The sequence below is a fragment of the Ptychodera flava genome, chromosome 1, assembly GCF_041260155.1.
Source record: "Ptychodera flava strain L36383 chromosome 1, AS_Pfla_20210202, whole genome shotgun sequence".
NCBI classification, from domain to species: domain Eukaryota; kingdom Metazoa; phylum Hemichordata; class Enteropneusta; family Ptychoderidae; genus Ptychodera; species Ptychodera flava.
Genome location: NC_091928.1, coordinates 4,639,890 through 4,661,595, shown reverse-complemented (window position 1 = coordinate 4,661,595; position 21,706 = coordinate 4,639,890). Strand labels below are relative to the sequence as shown.

The following is a 21,706-nucleotide window of genomic DNA, read 5'->3' as shown; positions in this document are numbered from 1 at the left end:
CATTATCTTTATCTAATCAACCAGGAATCTACACTCAATTATATTTCTAAATCCTGGGATCGATAAGATGCATTATCTTTATCTAATCAACCAGGAAATTTTATACTAAATTATATTTCTAAATCCTGGGATCGATAAGATGCATTATCTTTATCTAATCAACCAGGAATCTATACTAAATTATATTTCTAAATCCTGGGATCGATAAGATGCATTATCTTTATCTAATCAACCAGGAATCTATACTAAATTATATTTCTAAATCCTGGGATCGATAAGATGCGTTATCTTTATCTGATCAACCAGGAATTCATACTAAATTATATTTCTAAATCCTGGGATCGATAAGATGCGTTATCTTTATCTGATCAACCAGGAATTTATACTAAATTATATTTCTAAATCCTGGGATCGATAAGATGCATTATCTTTATCTAATCAACCAGGAAATTTTATACTAAATTATATTTCTAAATCCTGGGATCGATAAGATGCATTATCTTTATCTGATCAACCAGGAAATTTTATACTAAATTATATTTCTAAATCCTGGGATCGATTGACTGTGACTGTATATAAGACAAGCGGCTGTCAACTGCATGATCCCTGTGACAATTGTGGGAAATAAAATAAAGTACGTCTGATATATTTTATCAGCCCCAACCCCTTTTCCAAAACAAAAGATACTGCCAGGCATATTCAAGGATACAGAAACTAGTCATAATTTTGCTCAGTGAAGTGGGAAAGCTTTCTGAGCTTTGCAATGCCAACAAACTATTGACACTGACAGAGAATCAGTTGTAGTTGTGCAGAACAATGCTTTGGTGAAGATTCCATTATATCCGTCTGTACGCACTTGGATTCTGAAACAGGGAAAATGTGAACAGCTGAAACAAACATTGAACATGTGACATAAATACAGCTTGAATATGTTGCCACATCCCTCAAGTGTTTTCAATCGGGTTGATCGCTCTGTCCGACACTTTAAATTTAAAGTAGTCTTGCATCTTGAAGGTACAATGTTCCACATCATTCATGTAATTTAGTGGCCAAGAGTATGTGAACAAATGATTTGATCATTTAATATTTTTCATTCTACAAGTGAATGCTAACGTAGCTACCTGTAAGATTTTAGAGTCCGATGCATAAGCTTATCCTCTTTAATACAAAATACTAATGTTATAATGGGTCTAATGATCGTCCTGAACACGAGCTGAAAATTACTTCTTTATATACGTAATTACAAATTTTAACTAACGTCTTTGCTACATTGATGGTCTCATGATCAGTGTCTGATCAGCAATATTCTACAGTTCATAGTGAGTATATATGATATATTCAATTAGCATCCTTTAACAGAGAAAATTAATTGATACTTGCTAAATATATTTAAATGATTGTATGAATTACGCATACTTTTTATGTTCATGTTGTGATATTTCTGCTGGGAATACTTTGCATGGTCAAAATACACTGACGGAGAAGGAGTTAATAATTCAAGGAAATTCTGCAGAGCCAAATATATGTATACTTAACTTATGCATAAGATGTCCACATGCACTTGAATTCTGAAACAAAGCAAAGAAATTTGAAACAGTATAAATAGTCATCGAATATAAATACAGGTTAAATGTCACATTTTGTTATCATATCATGATGCTACTATAAGCAGAATAATCCTTGTGGCCAATACCTGTACTACAAGCTTAGAAGAAAGGCCGCTTGAAACACGAAGAACCTGTCTGTTCACCATGACAGGCTTACTTAACATGTACAAACAAGAAAGCAAAATACATGTACACTATTATGCAACTGATACAAAGTTGGAGGGTAGATTTAAAAACTTTTAATGTAACTTTCACGATGGGGAAAAATACATCCTTTGCGTCGCCTGTTTTTGTTGACTACATTACATACATTTGTCAAAAAGGACAAAATATGTCTGGTGTTAATTTTATAGTCAAATCAAAACATTCATCATAATGCATCAGCTAGAGTTTGAGAAGAGCGTGTTTAAAGTGTGGTGGAAAATGAATGATTTCACTCTCTCGCCGAAAGCATTTCCCCGCCATGTCAGTGTTTCAAACAATTCAAAATATTTCTGCTGCAGTTTGTACCCAATTGTAGCTCAATACTGAAGTGTAAAATTACTGATTGGAAAATGTTCTTGTCACTCACTCACTCGGCACTGTTAGTGTATTTTGGACACTGAGATAACATTCCTTGTAAGATTTCAGCTGTAAGGCACCGCTTCCTATCAATGTTTATTTTACCACGGTTACGTGATTTTAACAAACAGAGATTATATCTGCTACGACAATTGAGTTTAATCAATCATGTGCCCTTCGCATGACTCATAGATTTTTCCCGCCCAACGGCTTTTAACGAACTTTCTCGGGGAACCTCACATTTTCAAATCCAAAATAATTTTCAAAGACATTCTGAACTTGGACTGAAGAGACATTTCAGGCTTCAACAGAGACACTTCACTACACTGGACTTTGCGCCGATAATGAACCGTCTCTCACAATGGTGATTGAATCCTTCACAGTGTTTAGTCAGTCTGATTAGAAATTTGAGTGTTTAAATTGTAATTTACGACTTGCCCCTGACAGCCTTCTCAGACATGCCCGTCACAGGGCAGATATCTGAAAACCATTGTAAAACTTTTCACCAAATTTTAAATTAAAAACAATGATAAAACTTATCATATACGCGATGTATTCAACACTCCTTATCTGATATACTGCACGTCTGCGCAAACCTATGAAAACGACTGAGAAAAAGAAACTATGTTCTCTTTGTGAATAGCCCTACGACTACGAGTACAACTAGAGTGTCCGGCTTTGGCTACATACGCCAGTTGGAGCTAGAAACGGAATCCGGATACTCTCCGGTTCTTAGGGCTGGTCCACAACTTGGTTTACTATTATGCACTTGTGTAACGATTTAACTGAGAAATGCTTTCCATTAGTAATTATGATAAATATTTTGAACATTTTTTAAAGCTACTTACCAACATTCTTCGCATCACATCGCCTAAAGATATACTGGGTGGTTGTAGAGACAGAGACAGAGGAGTCCCACTGCCGACGCGACTTCTCTTAGCCCAGCCAAACCTCAGTTTCATAATTGTGCCGTTGAGGGCGTGATTGCATGAGCTATCACGTGTACGAGTACCGCTGTCCAAACACAAGACGCAGCGCTATCTTTCGATCAGATGTGGCAACCGAGATCGACACAAGACTGTTCTACCAAACAAATTATCATTTCTACCTTCGGAACATTGCTCCCCTCTATGTAAGGCACTTAATCTCCCCTCTGGTTTTATCAACCACAGCATTCCCCTCCCACTACATATTTTCCGGTACCCACTGTCAAAAATCTTCTCCCCGCCCACTGAAAAAAACGAATTTTTTTCCCCGCCCACAGTAAATGTCGATTTTTTATCCCCGCCCACTGGTAATTTTTTAAAGTTGCCCGCCCGCTGAAAAACTGCGCACGAACACCTTTTTGCACGAACAGCTTCGTTGGCGGCACCTGCACGTCTATCCACGGTCCCTCTGTCACGACCGTGGACCGTGGTCTATCAAATAAAATGATATCCAACAAAGATTTTGAAACTCTTAGTTGTTCTTTTATCTTCAAAGATAAAAGGGAAACGTACTGGAAGTGCTGGAACGTAGTATAGAAGGATATGAGAAGAGATTCTTATGAAGGCCGAGAAAATGGTGTTTAAGAACAAACAGGTATACTATAATTCAATTCCGACACTCGAAACGGAAAATGGAGATGCAGTAATTTTTTTCCTAATGAGGTCTAAATTAACATTTTGGTATGATTGTAAAAATAAACAATTAGTATTGCAGACTTATTAGTATGATATCATCTCACTATGAAGGCAATATGTCATTACTCGATTCGAAGTTCAGCAAAACGGACACACACACAATTGATAGAATTAAAGTATTGTCGGAAGAATGTATCGAGCTTCCTGCTTTTGCATTTTTCCTGGTCTTTCCGCCAAATGAAAATAAACTTCAGTGCAAAACCTATTTTCCTTTGACATGTTTTACAGGCTGATATTATGTGTCAGAGTTTGGTAAGAGTAGCAGTTTATGGGTTGTATCTTTAAAATTTACAGATTTTACTTACACAATGTCTTGAGTGCAAAATGTAGTGGAAATATACAAGTCTGAGCTACAGTGCTTGCTCGGCAACTTACAGTGTAATTTGGATATGTTTGAGCCTGAAATAAAAATATTTTTGTATTGTTGCTTCGAGACATCGCGTACTTGGAAAAATTTCCTTAAAACTGCTTAAACTTAAAGGAGGTACGCTTCAGGACTTTCTTGTAGATTGGCGATCCGTGACAAACTCAATGAATGTACCCTACATCAATTATCAGCAACTAAAGTACTCTATTCTAACATCAAATATTTCGGGAATAAATTCAAAAATTTGTTTCGACGAGTAACTTTATTAATATTCAAACATGATATTTGCGTACACTGTGCTAGCTTTTGCCACAGTGTTGGTTATTAATAAATAAACTTAATATGTCAGTATAACTTACATGGTCACTTCAAACGGTATGACTATGTTTACGATTGATGATGTGAGAGGTAATTCATATCTACATATATTAGACTGAAATCACAACAGCATTGTAGTGTTTAAGAATTTGGCGATAGGCGTTACATATGAAGGTTGCCTCTTGCATGTAAATGTTTACCTCTTTAAAATCTGGTAAATTCTCGAAGTATTTGATATACGGGGAAAGAAACAATATATATTACAAACAAAGTGGCAAAATCTAAGTATTAAACTCAAACTTCAATACATTTTCATCTGCTGAAAAGCAAACACATTTTTAGCTTTGAAACAATTGTTCCAGAGAAGTCTGTATTATTTTATGAGGCCATTGAACACGAACAGCTTGTGTGCAATAGACGGAAATAAATGAATGACGCCCTCAAAACTAGTTTTACAAATGCACAGTTCTGACAGCGACTTACCATGTCAGTGAGGTCATCGCTTTGTTATCTCTGTGAGTTCACAACGGTGATATGTACGCAGACAACCGATATGTACTAGCCTTACTTAAACCAAGGACGATATATATGTAAAGTAGCAAAGAAGACAAGTGGTAAGATTACTAAGCAACTTCTACAACACAGGTTCGTCATTATACCACAGAAAATTTCTTGTTATAGTTGAAACCGTCAGGTCGCAGGATGTAATTAATCATGGCGACAACAACTGTTCGTGAATTTACTCCACTATGTGTCGGCGTTACAAACTTCCGGGGCTACAACAGCAAACATTTGAATTTTCAGATCTATCCAACTCGTTCGAGAAATGCACCTTGAACCATATATTGATAACGATAGAGGGTTTTTTGTTTGAAAATGTGTGCACAAAATGGCCGCATGTTTGAAAGACGACTGTTTGCAGTCTTGGCGCTTGCAGACTCTGCTGAGAAATCGGCGGGTTAAAACTTTGTAGCATAAAACAGACGAACTTTCAGGAATCGTTAGAATGGCGTAATGGTCTCAACAAAACCGCAGCTTATTGACATGTATTTATAGTAAGCTCTGGACTTTGTACCACTTCTCAGAACGAGAAAACGAAACATAAGTCCAAGGTGAACTTTGTACAAAAAGTCAATTACCTTTAGTGTTTGTAAACTGGAGATGATATCCGCACAGTGTACACCACACAATAATTTTTCAATTAAAAAAAATACATCGTTGCGTATACCCTGCGCCTAAAATTATGATATTGTTTTTTACATGTCAGAGAACAGGCTGATCACCCTCTAACTGCTCTGTTTCAGATTAATATAAATATTATTGGAAGCTTTGTTCGAGAATGGCAGAAAAAAGGTGGCTAAGTAAGAAGAATAAACTTTACAGTAAACTCCAAGAGAAGTGTAATAGAATGTTATTATACATGCGTTGATACCAGAAAATACAATTCACGTAAAAAGACATTTACAGAGAATACAGATACTCAGCAATTTATGGGATATACTCCGTCACCAACGCATGTATAGACAGGTACATATGCATGGCTAATACCTGAAAACTTTGCAAACAATTTGAGAATATTTGATTGACAGCTAATGTGTAGAAACTTAAAGTTTAGATAAAAGTGTTGACACTTTCAAAGATCACCGCATTTATGATATTACTTTCAGTATTGAGACTCTAGGCAGACTGCTATGTGTAAATATCGTTCATCCAAATTTATTTTACAGTCAGTGAAGAAGGTCATGTTGATGAATTTTGTGGTATAAATTGTCAAGAATACAAGCTGTGTGAGTATCCTTACGAATATCCTGATGGTTTTGTATAGGAACACTTCTTGGATTAGTTTAACTTACCAGTATCTACGTGTGACTGTACGAAAACAACCTAATACTGAGAAAAACATCGTCATCTCTCTCTCTCTCTCTCTCTCTCTCTCTCTCTCTCTCTCTCTCTCTCTCTCTCTTCTCTCTCTCTCTCTCTCCTCTCTCACACACACACACACATGTTACCTAGACTCTCTCACAGACCCCTACTGGCTATGACGCACTATGACTGTTTTAGCCGGCTCATTGAGTATAGCCACACTTAACAGTGCGTACCCAATGATGGGCTGTGTATTCATAGAGAACACGCATTATATTTTTGGTGAGGTACGACACAAGCCAGGGTGTGGGGAGGGGGCTTGAAAATTCCGAAGTACTATATAGGGGTATCATACCGATAAATCACTCTGAACGGGACAGAAAAGAAATCTTTCGGCGACCAGTTTTCTGCAGTTACCTAATGATATTGTTGCTTTACAATTACTGATGATCATTTACAGTTTGTGCTTGTGAATATTTTAATGCTGGTTGTCAAAGTGTGGGAATGAGAAATGACAGCAATAGTTGACTATCATAGGGGGTACTAAAAAGGTAAACAACTGGCTGGGAAAAAGACGGTTTGGAAAATAATTGTGATAGATGCAGCTAGTTTTATAAAGTTTGCCTGGTAGATTGACACGTATAAGATGTGTATATCTTTAATGAAATTTCAATATCATCTTCGTTGCTCACTTTTGATCACTTTATTCTGGGCGATTAAATTGGAGTCGGCTGTCAAACATATGCAAATGTACTAACGAAATTCAATTAATTTATATTTTTTGCCATAGACTACACTGTAAAGTGAAATGACACTTAGGTAAAATTATGAAATCAAATTGGAATACAAATGCCCTTTTAGCTATAATTTAGTGAACTACAGTGATATCAGTTTTAAAAGAAAAAAATGCACAGACATAGACAGTCTTTTATAGGAAAAAAATTCATAGTTTGCACCATAGACAATGTATGTTGCAATGACACTTTTGGCTGAAATTTCGAAATCAAAATTCGTGTATGCAATTGTCGTCTTAATCTTCATATTCTAGTGAAGTACATTGTTGTACAAGATTATGACAGAACCCCATGGCGAGAGAGTGCAAGCGCGCCGTACCAGCGGTATTTGCACGAGTGTTTGCGGGGGATCCGGCGGTCGTGCTTTCACGAGCGCAGCGAGTGAAAGGACAGCCGGATTCAACGCAAACACGAGTGCAAATACCCCAGGTACGGCAAGCTTGCTCGCTCGCCATGGGGTTCTGTTATTATTACATATGTTTCCCCCTGTTTATTTTATCGAGAAAACAAAGGAACTAAAAACACAAGCGAACACATTGAAAGACAAGGATCACGTGCTGTTCTATTCATTTGCATGCAGGTATGGCATAATGTTTTTGGTATTTGCACTGCAGTGCAAATACCGGTAGTACGCGCGCGCTTCGATGCAAGTAAACTATGGTACATATGTAATAATACAATTATACAAATATATCTAGTTATGTACGGAGAGAACATTGTGCATAGTTTGCAAGAGAGAAGCGGGATAAGTCCGTGCTGGTCGACGCTACATTTTTATGTTGGTGGGATGGGGTGGGTGGGGAATCGCCAAAATATTCTTCCCGTAAGAAGGACCTCATAACATTTCGGCTAACGTCACGGGGGCCTCAAAAGAAAAGTTGATGATTTTTTTTTCTCTTCTGCGGCTGGACGCCTATCCTGCTGGTTCCCTAAAGCGTTTATTCCCTTAATACTACAACACCTACAACCGCAAATGTCTGCTAAAGGTAGTATTACGCGCTTAATAATAGGATTTATTTTGTCCAAAGTTGCCTTAAGGTAGACGCACCTCGGGGACAGAAATTCGGGCCTTCAAATTTTATCAATTTTCTCCTGACCTACCTCTTGTGGGGGCTCATTTTGAAGCTCTCGGCAAAAGAAAAGTTTTCATGGTCTTAATTTTTCGAAAATTGAAAATTTTATTTTTTCCCATAGAGTTAACACAGGGATGGCGGCCATTTTGAATTTCAAATATCGAAAAACCGAAAGTAATTTGTCTCTTTAGTACCAAATTTTGCATGGTGACCCCTGATTTTTATTTTTGCTTTGGTAAGAGAATGGTTGAAAGTTTCACTGAGGAAAGTTTGAGCAAAAGTTTAAGTCTTTCACTTTCGAGGTGCATGTTACCTTAAGGAAACTTTGAAATCATTCCCTTTGTACAGTAAAAAAAACCTAAAAATCAGGAGTCACCATCCAAAGCTTTAGGTATAGCAAAGGGCAAGTGAGAATTTTATATCGTTCATAGCTGTCAAGTTGAGTCCACAAAGGAAGTAGACTATAGTTAAGAATTTCGAAATTTTCAGTGACAGAGTCTGAATATCTATTTCCCATTTTAAATTACGGTAGAATGCGCCTCGAGGACAGATATTCGGACTCTCAAACTTTTACAATATTATTTCGGCCCGTCGTTTGTGGGAGCTCGTTTTGAAGCTTGTGGAGTAGATAAAGTTGTCGCCGAATGAATTCTGTGCAAATCGAGAACCCTCCATGGCCATTTTGAAGTCCGAATATCGGTAGGCCTAAATATTGCGTAATTCGTTTCTCTTGTAGCAAATTTAGCTCGGTAAGCCCTGATAATTATGCTTGATTTTGAAAGACATGTTGAAAGTTTGCTAACCCTTTCACCCCCAGTTCCCTGTATACAGGTCCAAGATCACCATTGATAACAATGGGTTTGGGTGGAACCATGGTGGTGAAAGGGTTAAAGAAAGCTTGAGCAAAGTGCATTCTGTTTTGTATTTTCGAGGCGCGAACTAACCATAATTACATTTTAATCTCCCTTATGCAAAGTTAATCGCATCACCTGTGCCGTCCAAGTGTTCATTGTGATCCCTATCTCCATCGCCATGATAGTTATAGGTGAGTATATTTATTTCCTTTACCTTGACTTCGAAAAGTAGTTTTCATCACAATATAAAACTTATTTATTCACATACGAACGCAACTTAAAGAAGACAATAGAACGTTTGTCGGAATCAATAGCTGTTTCAAAAATACACTGTACAACCAACGCTGTCCAAACTTTCTTTAAGGTTCAAGAGAACTTATGCGAATCATTGGTGATTTTAGCGAGTCTTTCCACCTAAAATATCCCTGAATATACTCTCATCTAGTGAACAACTACTAAATTAAACTGACTTACAAGAACAACGCGAAGATTTAGACACAGAAGATGCTCAGAGTTTGATTGTTTTCGCTGAGTATGGTAATAGCTGAGCATTGGTAAAGAAATGAATATTATTACTTTGAAAAGGTGTGACCTTAATTTAGTAGTAAATGATAACTCCAGGCTTCCCAAATTATTTTAATCTCCAAATGGTTAGGAGCTTCGTTCTTGGACAAATGCGAAGGTGAACCTTTTATTCCTATTTACAACATTGGAATGGGGGCGCTGTTGATTCTGATATCTCTGCTTATTTGGCCGCATTTTTACTGTATCTCGGTTGGAGGAGATTGTCCACGATGCTGCGTATCTTGTGATATTATAATAGCTCTAATTTCCCTTGGATGGTTCATTGCAGGTAAGTAGCAACTTTTATTGTTTTCCTCATCTCGTTGATTATGATGCTATCGGTTTTATGTAATGAGCGTCTATTATGTTCGTGTCACATGATCGATTTTTCAGTCAAACAACACTTGTTGAAGCTTCGTGAGAATCGTGGGGAGATTAAGTGCGCAAGTTGACTGCACAGGGTCTTAAAATTCTAACAATTTTGAAATAGCACTTTGAAATTTACTAACCATCGGTACATCGACAGATTATGAAATTCTAAACCGACACTCCAGACACATCGTACTTCAGATAGATATAGTTAGTGTCGCAGCTGCTGCACGAACGACATTCACAGAATGTTTGATTTCGGGGTTCTAGGACAGTTACCACCCCACACAAATACCACCTGGACAATCACCACCAGACATTTACCCAAGGCTTATTACCATCAACCAATGCCCACCGAGACATTTAACACCCGGATATTTACGCCCTAACACTATCTATTTATACCAACAATATTGCTTTGCCGAAATTACATCAGATGGGAAATGATGGAAAAAAGAATGTTCCCGAACACTTACGAATACTGGGTGTGCATCTTTTGTAGAACTGTCTCCTAATGGGTGCCACATGATTTACATTTCACTATGCCTTACAAGTGTATATACATTTTAACTTTACTCTATGCCGAACAGGAAATCGAACCCGGACGCCTGAACTAATGTAATGACCCTCACTCTAAACACTACGCCATGTTTATGTTGAACTTGACATTATATGTCTAACCACGCATCACATAATAAATTAACACTATAAATGACATTAAAATGACAACGTTAACTATATGGTGTAACCGGACTGAAATCATGTGTTTATACGAATCATTTTATTGCCTTACCCTAAACCTAACCTTGACCCTAACACTAGCCAACTGATAATATTTGTCTCTTTTCCATTTTTATCTTTTTTTAGTCAAAACCGGGTCGCATCGAAAGTTACACTCATCTTTAGTTTCATATTTTACCGGTAGAATGTGCGTTAGATGTTTCATAAAATATTTACTAATTCCTTCATCACCAACATATAAAATACACTCTATAAGGTTGTTTGAATCATAGAGAGTGTCTATGGTATGTCAAAACAAAGTTGAAACTGTTTGAAAATAAAGATAATGAATCAGGCGGCCTTTAAAATTAATTTTTAAAAGATTGGGTAATTGTTCGGTGGTAAATGTCTTGTGTGGTAAGTGTACGAGTAGTAAGTGTCCGGTGGTAAATAGCCGGGGGGGGGGGGGGGGTAAATGGTAGGTGGCAAATATCCAGGAACTAAATGTCCCGGGGTAACTGTCCTGTTACCGATTTGGGACATATTATATGTCATTAGTTTTGTGCACGTCGTCAAAAGCGTTCACACTGCTTCACAATTTTTAATTGTTGCTCGTCATATTGAATTGAATTGAATTCTTTATTCCAAGTAATATAATGAAAGAGGTTACAAAATCCAGTACACTATGCTTACACAATCAATGTCAAAAGGGTCGAAAATACATGTCTAGCAATCTTTCAAATCACCTCAGCTCGTACAAGCACACGTACACATAACTAAGATGCCATCAGTGTGATTAACTTTCAGTTTTCAGAAAATGTTTGTACTCCCGCTTGAATTGTGACCTGCAATTGTAATATCTCTAATATTTAATGGTATACTGTTCCATAGTTTTGCAAATTCTAAACTAAATTGACCCGAGCTTTGTTTGATTTTTTGGCTTATAAGATCATTTCTAACATTCTGTCTCGGTGAATAATAATGATTAATGGGCGTAAAAAAATCCAAAACTTCTGTGGGCAACCTCGCGTGTAAAACGTCATAGAAGAAATTGCCAATTGTAAACTATGTTGTTAAGCTCCTTAAACAGTGGTTTTGACGATAAATTCCTATTGCTAAGAGTTATGATTCGTACAATTTTTGTATAAAATATCCTTTAAATGCGTTAGCTATATACACCCCCAAAATTTCCAGACTATAAATGGAAGAACTATAGTTGTATGATATAAAAAGAATAGATTGTTATACAACGGAACGCAAACGCCAAAATAATGCTTTTAACTTGCTAATTTTGAACTTGACAATAGAAATTTGCTGTTTCATGACAAACATTTGTTGATAGTAACCCCAAAAAAGAAGATCAGGTGAATTGGTGTATTATATATATATATATATATATATATATATATATGTGTGTGTGTGTGTGTGTGTGTGTGTGTGTGTGTGTGTGTGTGTGTGTAATATCGTCAGTCTTAAAGTGTTTGGGGTAAAATTGTTGTATGTTTTTGTGCTCAAACACACACACACAAACACACACACAAGTGCATGTACGTATGTATGCAAATATATAAACCTCACAAGTATTTCTCGTTACAGTGCAGACAATAACAAAAAGGTTCTGTAGGAGGCTGAACTATATGATCAACATTTCTAACTCTGCACATTTTCTATATTTTTATCTCTGTAGGAAACGTTGTTATCTACAGAAACGCTTATCGTCCCGACAACTGTGATTCAACTCTCTATTATTTTTCCTTCTGGCTTCTGACCAGTTTCTACATCTTACTATCGCCCATAATAGTCTTTGCACTGGGTTATGGTATTTTCAAATGTGCTAAATTGTGTTTGTGGTAAATTGTGCCCAAAAAGACTGCTCGCTTTTATGACGTTCAATCGAACTCTTTTCGCAGTGCCGATTCGGAATTACTCTGGGCGATTCAACGAAACAAAATGGTAGCTTCTTAGAGTCCGTTGATTGTGTCCGATAATGTGATGAAAACATTTACATCAATCTCATGTGGGTGGTTCACTAAATGGCGTCCGGAGACAATGGAAAACACATCGAACATCGGTATTAGAATCGACCATTGGAGTGAACAAGGCGAGGGAAACAAAAGATGGACTTTATATGCAAATGAAATATTAGAAAATCGTCATGAAACCAATAACAACATATCAGTAACTTCAAACTATAAACGACAACCAAATACTGAGTTGAAGCAGCGCAGTTTTTTTTTCTCGTTCACATTATTCCAGATAAAATCAGTTCAGCTTCTACTTTTGACAACGACGAAGACACTGCATTTTCAAATAAGTTACTACGGAGTAATAACTATACAAACATTTCACATCTATGTTATGCAAATTTTGATTGCTAAAAAAACCTAAACTAAATTTTGGTATTAAAACTACCTTTTTCAACATATGTAAATCAACACAGCAGTTACTATCAAATTGTAAACAGCTGCTTAATGCACTGTAATGTTTTCCCGATTCGTTTATTGATGCGAGTTCACATGGCGCCCCAACAGATGTATAAGCCTGTCATGAGCGTGCACAAGGATTTGTCAAAGCATCGTCTTCTAGGCTTGTTTACTCAAGTAATGCATTTCAGCTTATGATCGAGTTAAATTTAAACGGAACACTTCAAAAAATTCAATCTCCACGTTACAATGAAACATGTAAATAAATGAATATGTCAGCTATATCTGGTTTTGTATGATAAGCTTGCCGAGAAACAATACTTATTGTCACTTATATTTGCCTTTGTTTATTACAGTTCAGGTAAATAATCAAAATCATGTTTTGGCTGCGGAAAGCAAGGGTGTTCTTAACGATTTTAGTAACAAACAAATAATATTACGAAGATGAGAAAACGCCTGATAACCTGACAACCTGACATTGGGTGTCACATATAGCTATATGAGCAGAAATAAGTATGAATTTGCATATGCAAGATGGGGTGCTATGTTTAATACAATACAAAACTAATTGTTCATTGGCATACGCAAGAAGGGATACTATGTTTAATACAAGGTATTGGAATAATATCTTCCAATCTCACTATCCAGATTAAGAAATAATATCCTTTCCAGGACAGGTAAATGTTTGGTTGTGCAGGTGAAATTTGTACGTACCTACACAGGTGGAAATATTTTGGATTATTTAACTGGACGATGTGAGATGAAACTGTCATGAGAGGGGCTATTTTGCTTGTGCGGGGAACGTTTAAATGTTACACTCTTGGATGTCTATTTTCCACGAATTTCCTGCACGGGCCCTTCTCTGGTGGCCTTGACTTACATGTCGCATTTAAGTCTTATTGTCACACCATTGAAAATGTTATTGTTTGTTTTGTTTTTTGGGGGGAGGGCTTTAGTTTTTATAATAATATTATATCATAATAGATATGGCGTTCGGTTCGGCAAGGAGATCTGCCCATTGATTAGACAAATTAGTGTCAGTACATTTTACGATATTCTCGTCAGCGTCGTCTTCAGGAGCAAAGTGAATAGTCTACTAATTGGTGATGAGTAAGCACAGTTAACATGGAAACATGATATTGAGAATGAGATCTGGACAAGCAAACACAATGAAACTTAGTCAAGAATGACAACTTGTTTGCCAGCTGTGAATACGCAGCGTTGCTATGGCGAATAGATCGCGCTTGGGTTAATGGTCATCGCCACAAAACGGTTTCTGCGATAATTGCACTTGCCCTCTCGCGTAAATCCCATTGAATACGTTTGAGGTCAAAGTTCAAATTCGAGCAGAAACCGTCGACAGCTCATGGAAAAAACGGTTGGAATACATGTTATTGTCATTTTTTTATTTCTTCATAATATTTTACTAATTTACACATCGAAAGCTTCTACATCTCTCATGTCTTTTGATAATCACTGCTTTTCATGTTTTAATTAAAATGATCCTGCGTTTACAGCTCTATCTATCTTGTTTTGCACATTCACACGAGCCTGCAATCAGGACATGCCGACACAGCTAAACGATTATGGTGGAAATCAAGAGCCATCCTCCTAGGGACTCTGTCAATGTCATCACTTGTTTGTTATCTATTGTTTTATCTATATATTAAAAACAATTAAACAAAATACCTGATGATTATGGTGCACTTTATAAAATTGCACTGTAATATTGCTCACAGAGTCATATGCTGTCTTTGCAACAGAAAATCTACTAATTGGTGTTATTTGTTTTTGTTTGGTTTGTTCGGGGGGGGGGTTCTTCAAACGGTTCACGCAATACTCAGTTTCTTCAGTACATTTTATGACACATATAACAAGTCATTGAAAATGACATAGTCCCCACTTGAAATAGGGGAGTATTAGTCTTGATGGGGCAGGTAAATGTGGTCTTTAAGAAGTATCACTGGAGTGTATATGTTAAGATCTATGGGCACATAGGTCTATGTTGTTTTTCCCAATTTGAAACACATGAGGCATGTCTAAGTTATGGTTCTAAATCGGGAAAATAGATCAGACCTCTAGCTGTATTGGCCAGCCAAGAAATACATATGTGGATAATAAATGATGTCCAAGATGTGACATCTTAAGGTCTAATATCCTATCAAAATTGGAGGGTATAGAACTTGTGGTTACTGAGTTATGCATGTATATGTATAATCAAGGTAAAAAGTCATCGAGGTCACGTGACATTTTGAAAAAAAAAAAATATTGCTAATTAATCCCTATATGCCAAAAATCAGACATCTAGCTCGATTCGCTTGCCCAGAATTAGATATGTGCATAATCAATGAGGTAAAGCGTGTGTTGTCATAAGGTCGCCCATCCTACTAAATATAAAGGACATAGCACTTGTGGTTACTTATTTATTGACAAAAACGTATATTTTAGGTAAAAGGTCATAGAGGTCACATGACATTTGATCAAAAAATTTCTATTCTATAGTTATCCCTATATACGAAAAATCAGACATCCAGCTCTATTGGCTTGCTCAGAATTAGATATGTGCATAATTAATGAGGTACAGTATGTGGCATCATAAGGTCTTCCATCATACCAAATATGAAGGGTGTACCACTTGTGGTTACTGAGTTATGGACTAATATGTATATTCAGGTCAAAGGTCATAGAGGTCACGTGACACTTGTCAAAAAAATTGTATTGCTAAGTTATCCCTATATACCAAAAATCAGACCTCTAGCTCTATTGGTTTGCTCAAAATTAGATATGCACATAATTAATGAGGTACAATATGTGGCGTCATAAGGTGTCCCATCATACCATATATGAAGGGTGTAGCACTTGTGGTTACTGAGTTATGGACAAATATGTATATTTGAGGTCAAAGGTCACTGAGGTCACATGACATCTTGTCAAAATATCTGAGATATCATCGTGAATGGAGGGACATGACCCAATCTATAAGCCCCCTGGACTTCATCCGTGGGGCTAAAACTGTGTCACCGCATCCTTTTTGCTATATGAATATGATGAGAAACTAAATTTTTATTTTACTTGGCCTTATACATGGCATTCTATGCAGAGCTGACTTATACATGGAGTCTATGGACTGCCTTATACATGGAGTCTATGGACTGACTTAAACATGGGAGTCTATGGACTGCCTTATACATGGGAGTCTATGGACTGCCTTATACATGGAAGTCTATGGACAGCTGCCTTATACATGAGAGTCTATGGAGGTGGAAACTAAAAAGTCCTCTAACACGGCCAAATTTGGGTAGGGTACTATCCTTGTGCAAAGTTTGAAAGAAACTGACCAGGGCATGTCTGAGATATCTGCGTGAACGGACGGACGGACGGACGGACTGACGGACGGACGGACATGACCCAATCTATAAGTCCCCCGGACTTCGTCCGTGGGGACTAATAAGCTTACGTAAGCTAAACCTTTAATCATAAGAATGCTTGATAGAAAAAAAAAACAGTTTTACAAATAATTACCGGCGGAATACAATATAAAAGAAATTATAGCAAATGATGAGAATGGAACGTTCATATCTGATGATGATAAGGTTAATGGACTGCTCTCCAGAAGTTTCAAGATACTGCATGATAATATTATTATCAAGTACACCCCAATGTTTAAGGATATGATATTTTTGTACAAACAACTGCTTTCTTTTGAGGTGTACATTTCTTAAATTAAACCAAGCAGATATGTTAACAACAACTACTTACACCGGTTCTCATATTCCTGACAATATAATTTCTTTCCCGTCACCTTAAATTTGCATATGTCAAAACGATAGTTACCAAGTCAATTTTAAAGACGATGTCACTCTTTCTTCAAATAATTTTAGTTTTGATTCAAGTGAACAAATATTAACGCTATGCCTGATCACTGAAATATAATACTCTAAGTCTTTAGATTTCTACGCCCTCCCTGCTTGTAGTTAGAATAATATGTGCTTCAATGGCATAATTTATGGTACGCACCACGAATTATGTCATCAGTATATTAACATATTATGTGTAAATGTAAGGTGCGAATAGAGATCTCATGATTGATAGTTAAACATGTTTCAATAAGCAGAACAACGTAAGAAACTTCTTATAAAAGCAGAACTAATCTGAAAGGAGAGATACTTTGTTCCTGTGACGTTGGATCGCTTCCTTCACTGTGTAAAAATCTGAATGCATTTGCTTTTGTTGACAACAATGACATTACCGAATGGTTTGTCATCAGTTACACAAATACCAGAAGGACTCTCTGCGCTATCATCGCTATCTATTCTACAGATGAATTTACCACGTGACTCGTACTTCATCACTCTGTTATTACCGCTATCACACACATACACATTGCCATCGCTATCAAGTGATATGCCCCAGGGACTGATCATCTGATTATCACCAGACCCTAGACTTCCAAAGCTATACAGGTATTGACCCTCAGCATCAAACACTTGAATACGGTGATTGCACTGATCTGATACGAAGACGTTGCCCTCAGCATCGATTGCAATGTCTATGGGGTAATTCAGCTGACCATTACCTTGACCTACACATCCAAATGACTTATAATGATGACCATCTTGGCTGTAGATGTGTATGCAGTGACCACTATAATCAACAACATAAACTCTGCCATTAACAGGACTTATTGCAATTCCAAAGGGGTGCTTAATCACATTTTGCCCGAAACATCGTATCACTCTACCATTCTCATCATGAACGATTATTTTGCGACTATTGCTATCAGTTGTAAAGACACTACCATCCTCTGATACCGCTGAAAACAGTGGAGAGACTGTAGTTGATCCATTACTCAGTGTGGTTGCATAGCTATGTTGGCCATCGATCGTGAAAGTCTGTAGTCTATTATTTCCACGCTCACAGACCCTAATCTTCCTATCTTTGGTCACTCTGACTCCCCAAGCATCATTTAACTCTCCTACACCTGACCCATTCCTACCAAATTTACAAATCAAACCTTTCTGTGGAATAACATTGATTGTCACTGGTGAGCCTTTGACTGGTTTCTTGAATACTGACACCCTGATTTCATGTTTTCCTGTCATCTTAGCTTTGCTTTTCAAGCTCCACGTTCCATCATTGTTATTAATTGCTGTAATGTCTTCCAAGGTGTTGTCAGGTCTCGTCATGACGGCATTAATTTCAACATTTTTATCCACCGTTTTCGTTCGTTGAACGTCCTTTGCTATGGTGAAGATGATGTCTTCATCTTTTCTGACAAATTCTGGAACATCAACCAACTGACAATTATCAGCTGGTGTCGTGGATACAAGCAATACACCGACAGATTTTGTGGTGTAGAAATCATCACACGGCTGGAACTCCATGTAATCAGTCTCATCCGGGTCAGTTTTTGTCTCTACACTCAACAATTCTTCCATTTGAGATGCGATTCCTTTCTTGGCTGACATCAACTGTGCAGCATTCCCATAATGCATCAGTTTCTCGGCGTATTCCCTTGCATGTGACATGCCACCCTCTACGCACTCCAATTCTTTCAGCTGTGCATTTAAGTTGAGTTTTCTTCTCTCGTATTCATCTTTCAATTCACTAAGAAGTTTGTCACCATTTTCACGTATCATGCGAGTGACGTCATCAATCATTTTCTGGATGTGTCCTTTCATTTTCTTTTCTTCTGTCTGGTAACACTTGTCGAGTGATCTGATTGTTTCCATAACAACAGTTTTGCTAATGCTAGTTTCATTTTCTTTCACTTTCACTTTGTCGATTTCTTCCTTCAAATCTTTGGAGTATTCTTTGGTTGCATCTTTCAGGTATCTGTATTTATGTTCAGGCCTTGGATGATCTAAGACTGTACACTCAAGGCAGATGGACACTTCGCAGGTATCACAGTAGAATTTGATTTGGTTACATACGTGGCTATCACAGTAGACTGGTGGCTGTAACATAGCGGGGTCATCGGACTTAGCGACCTGGTACTCTTCTAAGGTCATCAGACGGTGTGACCTGCTTGTTGGTAATACGCCATGCGAACCAGAACAAATTCTGCACAAATCAAACCCACATTCAAGGCAGTGTTTGACGGATTCAGCTTGTCTGCAACCCTGACACTTTCTAGCTTCTGCTGAACTCTCTTCCCGTTTTCTGAACAGCTCCACCAATTCGTTGATAAACAAATTCACGCCAATGCCAGACACACCCGTATCAGGAAGTTCATGTGAACGCCGACATATTGGACAGGTTATAACGCCACTTTTCTCAGCCAGCTTACCTAGACACGGCTCACAAAAGCTGTGTAGACACGGTAGAATTTTAGCATTCTTGTACCGCTCTGAGCAAATAGTACAGGATAGGAAGTTATCGTCAATTTCCTCCAAAAATTCCGACTCTTTTGTAGACGTAGCCATAGTGGTAGTGTGTACAAAGCAGGTACAAGCAGATTCGTGAGCAACAGGCCCGAATGTTGATCACGTGACCAAATTCCACGAAGTCGCAAAGTGTTTTCGTGGAAAAGGGCGTTAGCTTGACAACCTGTAGTTCAGTCATCAACGTTTAAAAAGAAGTAACTTAATAGATTACAAGAAAAAGCATTGAAGTGTGGACATATTTGTTATTAATTTGTAGTCTTTTGTCCCCTAAGCTATGATACATACGATGGGTCGCCCTATGTCTGTAGTTATGCTGAAGACAACGTCTACAAAAGGTGAGGGTAAACCGCCCTCTATCGATAGTAAGTCATGAAGGAAAAGATCATTTACGTCGCAGTGAGAGTCAAGTACTGTCACTCGATGGGAAAGTTTGGTCTCGAAAACAACACACTGCACGAAACATAAGTCAGTTGAAAAGACTCTAATTGAGTGTTACATGTAACTTCTCAACCGGAGAAAAATTTCAATTCATTGGTTTCAAAATGTGAAACAATTTCCCAATAAAAACAGTTCGAGTAAGCTTATCGAAAAACGTCCAGGGAATTAGTCACTTTTTTTTAGACGTAATGCATGAGTTGAAACTTTAAAAATGAACAAAGGGGTGAATGAACAAACGAACCTACGAAGAAACTACTGTTTAAAAAGGTCACAAACTGACTTTTGATTAATTCGGGCGCATTGTTTTGAAATAATATTCCAGGCTATACAATTTTTCTTCTCAACCAAAGATGACACGTTGCAAGTTTTGTTTTTTAGGAATGATAATATGTTTCTAGACATTGAGTAGTTCATGATCACCTCGGAATGAGTTGTTTCAGCCTTGTGAAAATTACAATGTGTTCGTATAAGGCTCTACAATTGTATCAAATCTTCCATTTTCTCCCCCCGGTATAACATTGCTCCATCTCTGAAAAAGGAAACAGATGAATGTACAGATTTTATTAACGTACCGCTCACTTTGCTGGCGACTCTTCACTAGACCTTGAAGGTGAAAATTCTTCTTAATGAGCTACTAATCGAAAAACCACGGCTACAAGTCAATGCTGTCATAACCACCCTTTCACACGTTAGACATTTTAAACACTTGATACTATTACACATTTTAGATCTGTACATTACGATTCAGCTCTGGTATAGGTGGGTCACTTCTAACTCTGACTGGGAACGTCACCCTAAAACTAGTGTCATTTATAACACGGTACATGAAAAAAACCTCTAAGGGTTATGCTTAAAACAATACGCCCCGTTAAACAAATTTCGTTTTCGTGAACTATTTCTTGTATGTCCATCGAAATTGCATATGACGAAGGCAGCTGGTTTCAGACGTAAAAGGTCGTCTTCAAATTTTTGAAATATCTACTACGGCGAGCTCGTTTTTCCGTGTGCTGCGCTGCGCCTTAGGACTACTCTGTCTTAAACAATGCAAGAAACAACGTTTAATCGCTTCAGGAAACAACTAAAACCACATTCTTGTAAGCAAGCGTACAACAACAGCTTTACTTTCATTTTACAGCCGATTGAATACTACTTCGTTGTGGATACAAGTTTAAATGTCTAAAACTGGTAGTCAGTCCAAATATCGTGTCGTTCTATGCACGGTAACAATGTACTAGCATAGAAAAACACCCTTTCCATGCACCAGTAGAAAATGAACTAGCAAGAGTACGTGCCTCTCTCATGATTATTTTCTCATTTTATCGAATTTATTTGCTGGACCATTTATTGTCACATTTAGGCAACAGTAATTTGAACTTTACTAGCTGCAGAATTTGATGTCTTGTGTCTGTTCTGTTTGTAAAAGTTCCACTTCCCAAATTTTGTCAGAATATTGTATATTCAACTTTACGTTACATGTTCTCTCTCTCTCTCTCTCTCTCTCTCTCTCTCTCTCTCTCTCTCTCTCTCTCTCTCTCTCTCTCTCTCTCTCTTCTCTCTCTCTCTCTCTCTCTCTCTCTCTCTCTGTATATATGCATATGTGTATATATATATATATATATATATATATATATATATATATATATATATATATATATATATATATATATATATATATATATATATATAT

The 21,706-nt window shown here is 37.3% G+C and overlaps 3 protein-coding genes across 3 annotated transcripts in view; 1 reads left to right on the top strand and 2 right to left on the bottom strand.

Annotated features, from left to right (window-relative positions):
• LOC139122761 (cytochrome P450 10-like) overlaps window positions 1-5,116 on the bottom strand; it is a 34,030-nt gene extending 28,914 nt beyond the window's left edge. The window contains exon 1 of the mRNA XM_070688501.1: window positions 5,019-5,116. Coding sequence (XP_070544602.1) covers window positions 5,019-5,035 — 17 coding nt within the window. The 5' untranslated portion in view covers window positions 5,036-5,116. The remainder of the gene's footprint in view (window positions 1-5,018) is intronic.
• Window positions 5,096-13,422, top strand: LOC139122885 (uncharacterized). Its single transcript, XM_070688763.1, has 6 exons — window positions 5,096-5,180; window positions 5,840-5,896; window positions 6,263-6,322; window positions 9,242-9,310; window positions 9,775-9,972; window positions 12,460-13,422. The coding sequence occupies exons 2-6, from the start codon at window positions 5,875-5,877 to the stop codon at window positions 12,624-12,626; spliced, it is 516 nt and encodes a 171-aa protein (XP_070544864.1). The 5' UTR covers window positions 5,096-5,180; window positions 5,840-5,874; the 3' UTR covers window positions 12,627-13,422.
• A 3,969-nt stretch (window positions 13,423-17,391) lies between these two features.
• LOC139151261 (tripartite motif-containing protein 2-like) lies at window positions 17,392-19,620 on the bottom strand. The gene has a single exon (XM_070723965.1). It carries the CDS (start codon window positions 19,618-19,620, stop codon window positions 17,392-17,394), a length of 2,229 nt encoding a protein of 742 aa, XP_070580066.1.
• Window positions 19,621-21,706: the final 2,086 nt, after the last annotated feature.

Excerpts from the sequence above, each read along its gene's own strand:
- LOC139122885 (XM_070688763.1), top strand. The coding sequence starts at position 5,875 with ATGGCAGAAAAAAGGTGGCTAA. Across the intron at positions 6,323-9,241 it reads TTGTCAAGAATACAAGCTGT|TTAATCGCATCACCTGTGCC; the intron begins GTGAGTATCCTT and ends CCTTATGCAAAG. Across the intron at positions 9,311-9,774 it reads CATCGCCATGATAGTTATAG|GAGCTTCGTTCTTGGACAAA; the intron begins GTGAGTATATTT and ends CCAAATGGTTAG.
- LOC139151261 (XM_070723965.1), bottom strand. The coding sequence starts at position 19,620 with ATGGCTACGTCTACAAAAGAGTCGGAATTTTTGGAGGAAATTGACGAT.